Below are 8,295 nucleotides of genomic sequence, written 5' to 3' on the forward strand. Positions count from 1 at the left end.
ATATATATATAATTATTTACACTCATTACTGGGTTGTATTTAATGTTTTTCTTATTATCTAAGTAGGTAGCTTGCCCTGATTGGAAGTTAAAATAATCACTACTTTCAAATATTTAAATGTGTTTGTAACAATTTCCTACATCTTTTGAGCTAACATAAATTGAATTTGAAGTTAATTGCTCATGGAAAGGACAAAGTTTTCATAATGTACAAAGAAAATTGTACAAGTTCTGTGGTTGTTGCTATGTTTCAGATTACTGCTAGTCATGTGGTATTCCCCAAAATGAAAATTAGTGGAATTTGCTAATTGGGTAATCATCAGGCACATTGATTGATTACATTCAACAAATTGATTATTCTCATATGAACTTACTTTTCTATTTTCAACTTTTTTTATAGTTTTTAAAGACATTTTTGAACAATTTTTCATTTATATAATAGACATCTTCAGGTGCAACAGTTTAGGATGGAGATACCCTTTTAATCCTAAACTGTTGTATATAAATATGTATCATATATGCATCATACTTCAAAACCTGCAGTAAGCTAAAAATACAATTAATACTGTTCCATGGGTTTCTCTACAAATTTTCATAAGACTTCTAAAGCTAAATAAACTAATTCTTCATTAAAACAATTTTATTTACATTTTGTAATAAAAATAATAAAGATTCTTATTAGAGCATGAGATAGATAATATATAATTCAGAGAAAACAAGATTACACAGATCCTATAAAGATATAGATAGTATAATTAATGGTTTACTGTTTGGCAAAAACATTTGTGATGATACAAGATGATCTCTGTGTAGAGAATGAAATGATTTATAAGGGGAAATTAAAGTGTTATAAGAAATATTAAAGTCATCATGGTAATATGAAAACATCTTTATTACAATTTCTAATTTTTTTTAAGTCTGTCATCTGTTTGAAAAACTTAAAAATATATTTTACAACTTCATAAGTATAAGAACATTGTCTTTAACATGAGAAGTTGTTAATACAGACTGTAATTCAGAAAGTACATGTCAGAATGATTAATATATTTATATTTTATAGTTCAGGCTGAAGAAACTGTTGAAACACACATGGGTACTGTGAAATTAGTTAATCAAAAACTTAAACCTTACTGTAATAGATGTTTTTTAAACAGCATGTCGTGAGTGCTTCCTGTCTTTGGCTATTTAGTAACCAATGACTGCCCTTATATTTGTGAATTGTGTTTACAGGCACAATGCATGAATATCTTTGTGCACTGTTGAGCCAATGAAAGTTATAGTTAATATTTCGATTACTTGAATGGTTCGATTAATTGAAAATAGTGATAATCTGAAACTTTAATTTTGATTAGTTGATAATTTTTAAGACATTGAGTTAATTGTAATTTTTTATTAAATGATTATTTTATGTCATACTAAAGTATGTAATCACTGCTCATAAGTAATCAAATAATCAAGGTAATCATCTGGTTCTAATATGTACAAAGACTAGAAGTGACTCGTATGTCACAAATTAAATCAATTGAATACTTGTTTTATATTTAAAGTATTTTTATCAACCTAAAATAAACACTATATCAGGTTTACTCATAATTTATAGACGGACAGTAATATAACTACTAATTTCCTGAACAGCATTAAATAACATAATAAAATAAAATGATAAAATATGTTTGTAATTTTGAAATCTTGCTAGTAAAAAATATACAGTGAACTAGTTAAACACAATATAATTTAAAGAACAGGATTCCATAGTGAATGATTGCTTAACACATTATTTTGGACACAAGTTGTAAAGAACAGGTGACAAACATTATAAAATTTAAGATTTGTTTCCTTCTTTCAGGTTCCTTCTGGTGTATTTACAATGTGTCGAGTTTTCAGAAAACACGTGAGTACTCCTGTCAAAATTATCAGAAAATAGGTTAAGTTGAATTTGCTTGTATACATTCATATGATCTATAAAGAAGCTATAAAAATATTTAGCTTCAGATATAATTTCAGACGTTTTGTGTTTATTTGTTATGGTATGGTAAACTGTAGACTTTTCTACTTTAAATATACTTTACATAACTGATGAAAATGTCTTTAATATATAAGTTCTTCTGTAATTCTTATTCTTAAGTATTTTACTCAGGAAGAGCTCAGAATTTGATTATATTAACAATTGATTTGAATAAAAGAGGTTTAGCGAAATTATATTAATTTATAGGTAACTGAAAATGTTTGCACCACCATAATCTCGAACTCAGTATGTTGAGACCTGTCATCTCAGACTAAAAGTTTTAGCTATCATACAGTTCAATACTAATGATTGCAATAAATATATTTATGAATGTTATTATTCACGTTTTGTGAAATTAACTTTAAGTTTATTGTGTACTAACCCAAAAAAAATGGACTAAATATGCTAGCCCACCTTTTTATCTGACCAAACTTTTAGTAAACAAGTATTTATTTTTAATTTAATAGCCATATCTATTTATTTATAGCCACAACATATATATAACTTGAACAGAAGTGGCTCAAAGTTTAAGTGGCAGAGGACTGGGGAGTCCATCTGGGCTCATTTGGTGGTTTAGGGAAAGGGGTCTTGGAAGCAAAACCTAAACTCTAAAATGATTTTCAACTATTTTTAATGATTAAGAAAAAACTCCTAGAATATTTTTATTCTGTTTTGAAATATCTTGTACTATAGAATAAAAAATACAAGAAAAGGTCCTTCATTTCTATTGCCCTCTCTGAGAGCATTCATACCATGAAGATAGAATTTCTTGAACCAAGTTTTTCAATAAAACCACATTTAACCTTTGCAATCTCCAGACATGTTCTACTTCTAGCTCTCATCATCAACACTTTAATAGGATCTTTGTCACATAGCTCATTAAACTGTTTACATTCAATGGCTCCAGGTTTTTTGGGCAGTGCAATAACGATCAATTTACTGAGATCTTCTGGTATTTCAACACTTTCATTGATCTCACTGATAATAATTGTTAACTTTTCTATACCAGTTTCTTCCAAACATTTTTTCTGCTGCAGTTTAATCTGGTTCTGCAGATTTATTGGTTTCCATTCTGTTGATAACTGTTCGTTCTTCTCACTTAAAAATTTTCAATTTATCCATGTTCTTCTTAATACATGGCATTTCTTTACAACCATCATATATTAAATCTTCAGTATATCTTGTCAATCTTTTCAATGCATGTTCTTGTTCCATTATTACATCACCATTGTTAACATTTATACATCCACTGCAATGCATCCTCTTTACCTATGATGTCTTTAATATTCCTAGACATTGATGTTACATCTTTATCCTTTTGTTTTTCCATTTCTATACATTTTTGATTAAGCCATTTTTCCTTTTCTTTATTGCACATTGATTGAATTATTTTGTCAAGTTTCTAATATACTTCCATACTAGAGGTTTTCATCTTCTATGAGCTCAAGAATTTAATAAACCAATACAGTTACAAAAGCTCTATTTTAAATATTCATTTAAAAAACTCAAAGTAATACTTCTATTCTGTTCAAATTATAACTCATATTAGGTAGCCAAACATATTAGCGTACAATACATGCAATTTTTCATTCTTTTGAAAGTTTTAAGTGCTTAAATTTTCTGTAAAATTACAGTGCTAATTAAGAAAAGAAGAACACTGATGAGTACTATAGCTTACAATTATAACTAAAAGCACTAATCATTTGGAACTCACCGACTCCTTCCTCCTTGGATGTAGTGTTGAATTTTACTTAAAATTAGATTTTTCAAGATTGTCTGAATCATCCACCTGTGGAGTAAAAGTTTTTATTTTAGTTTTTTAAATACATATATCAGTCATATGTCTCAATTCTTAGAGCAAAAATAAAAAAGTTCATGTTTGAATGGCATATTTTTCTTTACATAAACATTTGCAGTGCTTTTGGAATTAGCCAAAATAATCCAATGCTGTTTCTTTCTTACATAAAATATGTACATAGACTGTTCTCTATGTTAAATACTTTTGTATTAATTGTGAGCTTTTGACCTTCTTATCAGAGCATTCATCAGGCAACAATGACCTTGATTTTTTTTTTTCAGGTTCTCTTGCTTCAGAAAAACCAACTAACCACATTAAATGGTGGAGGGTCACTTAATGAACTCCAAGAATTAAAGGTTAGTGAACATATAGAACAAGAAAAACAGAGCTAGTATTAATTAAGTCATTAAGTACAATCTATCTTTTAAGGCTGTTGAAGGTCACATAATATGTAAGAATAATGATCAGTTAGAAGGTAGAATCCACAAGTTCAAAGTATTGCTTGTCCAATACTAAATGTTATTATGTAGTCAGAATTCATAATGAAGGTACTGTTCTGTTGTTTAGAATATCTTAAAAAAGTGTTTGTGAATAATTAAATATAAAATGCATACAACAAAGGATTATATGGTCCTTCATGGCTGTTGTTGCACATCCTAACCCAAGAAAGGTTAAACTCATCCTTTGTTTCTCAGAAAAACATAGATTCCCTTCTCAAATGTTTATAAGATGCTAGCTATTACCACTGATTACAAGCACTCATTCATTAAGTTAGAGAGATAAAATTGTTTTAAAGGGAGCTTTCATCCTGCTGTCTTCAGAATTTAATACAAAGAAGTGAGAGATCTTTATTCTGTTAATCCCCAGATAATCATATAAACTTCAATAAGATCACCAATTAATAGGGTATATAATGCCTTATGCTTATACATTGTCTATTTGTATGACATTACAATGCGATAATACTGACAGTTTTTAACAAATCTTTCTTTACTGGCTCTGTATTGTTTGCCCATAAGAAAGATATAAAAGCGTCTTGACTATACATGTGTGCTACATACTACTACCAATAAGGCCTTTTGTTTAATACCCGAGCTCAAGTTCACTGAACGTGTACCAAAGCTTCAGTCAAAATGCCATTCTGATTGGTCCTTAAAAGATATCAATTATTATGGTACATAATGTAATGTCACATAAACAACTAATCTGTAGCTAATTCTTCACTAGTATTAATGCTTTTCAACTACACACCTCTTGTTCTGAGTACTGCCAACAAGGCGTTTCAGTCAGTATCATATCAGCTGTGCATGCCTAACATATGGAAATTATTAAAATAACACGGTTTACAAAGTGTTTTGTAATAAAATAGTCAAACAAAATTTTAAAGTATTTTGTCTTATTTTTTAAGTACAGTACATATAAATTTATGTAAGTTAAGTTTACAAAAACTGAAGATTAATGATTAAAATACAATTCAGAACCTAGTATTATTCAAAAATCTTGGAGAGCTAAAGTAAAGGTGGAATCAAGACTAAACAAAGTTTATCTTCAAACATTAAAATTGTTTTAATTTGCAGTAAAATATATGCATGGTAACTACAGTAAAAGTATATTTTTTTACATCCTGAAGATATGTCTTTTGCTACATTTATTATTGTTTAAAACTGTTATTGTTAAAGATGATTTAGTAATACTGTACTATACAACATTAACAAAGAATCAAATTTTACATATCCAACACTTCCCATGTCTGAAAAATGCCAGCCAGTAAAGCTTTTACTTTGTTTTATCAGCAGATGTTCTCTTTATTAGTGAGATTCTATCAAAAATATATTATTAATCTTACAATCTACATTGTTACTGCTTTTTTTTTATTTTAGGTGCTTGATTTACACTCAAATAAGCTGCCTACTTTGACTGATGATATAGGCCTTCTCAGAAATTTACAGGCAAGTTGAAAAAATTTTATACATAAATTAAAGCATGTTTAGTTTAGAAGTTTTAATTTTTAGTGATGTTTTAACCCTTTTGTTCCGGGTATCCTTTACTGCACATGACACAAGGTTTTGGTGTCTTACATTCAAAATGTTATTAAACTACTTTTTGGATTTCTCGAGGCCTGTACTAAGGGTATCTTTATGAAATTTGGCAAGCTTTTAGTACACAGTACACATCCGTTGTATATACAAAAATTTTATTTGAATGAAATGTGATTTTCATGCTAAGAATAAAAATGCTTCCTTTCATCTGATAGTGTTCATATTTCATTAAATAACCTCTAGAACCTCTTAATTGAATATCAAATGTTTTCTTTTTTGTAAAACTTTATACTCTGTCTCTTATTTTCTGTATACTGCTACTGTCTGTTGCAAAATCATTCTAGCAAAAGATAAAAAAAAAAGTTTTTTATTCAAGAATGACTCCATTTTGCAACAGACAGTTTAATACAACCTCAGGTTCCTTACAGTTTCATTTAGTATTATTTTTCTTTGAACCTTGTCTAACTAGTGTAACTCTTCTTAGTGGCTCAGCTGTAAGCTTACATACAGTACTGTGCAAAAATGTTAGGAAAAAGTCAAAAATTAGATTTCAGACTACTTTCAAAGAACAATGGAAGGTAAATCACAGTAAATTTATTAATCTTCATATTTAGTACAACAGAAACTCTGTGGAAGTTCTCAAGTTCAGCAGACAGTCTTTCAGCATTGTTGCAACATATTTAATCAAAGTGTCCTTTGAGATTTTACTCCAAATGTCTCTAATACACTCCCATAAAGTTTCTTTGGAAGTAAATTTTGATTTGTCAAGTTTTTGATCCATCAAATCCTAGATCTGCTCAATTGGGCTGAGATTGGGGCCCTGTAGGGGTTATTGCATCATTTGAGTAACTCCAGCACCTTCTTTCTTAGCTAAGTAATTTCTGCATAGGTTAGTTGAGTGTTTGGAGTCATTATCTTCTTAGTAGTAGAATCTTTGCCAGTAATACGCAAACCACTGGGTGTACCATAACGGATCAGTATCTGATGGTACTTGCACTGGTCCATTATTCCATATATTTTGCATATATCTCCTGTTGCCTCAGCAAAAAAACATCCCCAAACCGTCACACTGCCTCCCCCATGCTTCATGGTAGGTGCTATGCATCAAGGTAAATATATTTCACCTTTCTTCTACCGGACGTACAACCTTCGGTTTGAACCAAATATTTCAAACTTGGACTCATCCATCCATAATACCCTTTTCCAATCATCAACAAGTTTTTGTACTTTTTTAGCAAATATCAATCTCTTGACAATATTTGGAGATCAAAGTAAAGGTTTTTTAACTGCTACAGGACCAAGTATTCCATTCTTGTTGAGTCTTCTTGATACTGTAGATCTGGACACTTTTCTGTCATTTGGTGCATGGTCGTTTATCTCATGCTTGAGATCAATGGCAGTCTTCCTTCTGTCCCAAAGGCTGCATAAATGAAGATATTTAACATCAGTATCATTGAGTTTAGATGTTCTATCTCTTCTTTTCCTATTTTCAAATTTACCTCTCTCAGTCTCACGATCTAGGGTATACTTGACATTGTTTGGGGAGCATATCAAGTCTGCAGCTATTTATTGGAGAGTCCAACAAGCATCACATAAAGCTTTTATGTAAGCTCTCTTCTGTTCTGACAATTCTCTATGCTTTTTGGAACATGGCATGACAACAAAACTTAATATGTAGTTTTGAACACCATTTTTATCATGGTTTATTTGTGTATGCCATTAAATTGATTTCTTCTAACATATACAGGTACCACATGCTCCTTGCTTGCTTCTTTCTATATAGTTAAAACACTGCATAAGGTACCATTACAGTTATTTCAGACACTAAGTTTGATCAGTATGTTCATTCAAAAAGAACCATTATGACATGGCCTTGGTACATGTGTATGGGAATTCTAAAGAATGATAAGTATTCTTACCCTGGCTCATTCAATTGTCAACAGGGATCAGTGAAGTATTATCATAGTGTTGAAATTTACATTCTCTAATGGCATGGAAGAATTAGCCCAATAAAATGGAAAGAATGACAAAATATTCTCTTGTCCTAACAATTTTGCAGAGTACTGTTCTTACAATGCTAAAAGTCAGGTTGCAATACCTGTGGTGGTCATAGCACAGATAGCTTGTTGAATATCTTTGTGTTTAACAATAAATCAACCAACCAACTAATATAACAAAGAAATAGGTCACCTAGTGAGAACTTAAGGTAAATAAACTATCAAGTTACATCATGTGATGACAGCATATATGTATTCCTGAAGAATAAATTTTTTACTTGTTTTTCGTTTTTCATTTAAATTTTCTTATCTAACCTAACAAGTTTTTAAATTTAACATTTTAGTTACGTTTGTTAATAAATATATATATATAGATAGATAGATAGATAAAAATAAAAGAAAATTTAAGCACTTATTAGATAACAGTACAAACAAATACACACACACACACACACAC

The 8,295-nt window shown here is 29.8% G+C and overlaps 1 protein-coding gene across 3 annotated transcripts in view; it reads left to right on the top strand.

The window, feature by feature from the left end:
• Window positions 1–8,295, top strand: part of LOC106465309 (E3 ubiquitin-protein ligase LRSAM1-like) — a 114,649-nt gene that overhangs the window by 21,306 nt on the left and 85,048 nt on the right. For all 3 annotated transcript variants that reach the window (XM_022393178.1, XM_022393177.1, XM_022393179.1), the window contains 3 exons: window positions 1,846–1,890; window positions 4,084–4,158; window positions 5,683–5,751. In XM_022393178.1, the coding sequence (XP_022248886.1) occupies window positions 1,846–1,890; window positions 4,084–4,158; window positions 5,683–5,751 (189 nt within the window). The remainder of the gene's footprint in view (window positions 1–1,845; window positions 1,891–4,083; window positions 4,159–5,682; window positions 5,752–8,295) is intronic.

Source organism: Limulus polyphemus, unplaced genomic scaffold, assembly GCF_000517525.1.
Source record: "Limulus polyphemus unplaced genomic scaffold, Limulus_polyphemus-2.1.2 Scaffold1903, whole genome shotgun sequence".
In the NCBI taxonomy this organism is placed as follows: Eukaryota; Metazoa; Arthropoda; class Merostomata; order Xiphosura; family Limulidae; genus Limulus; species Limulus polyphemus.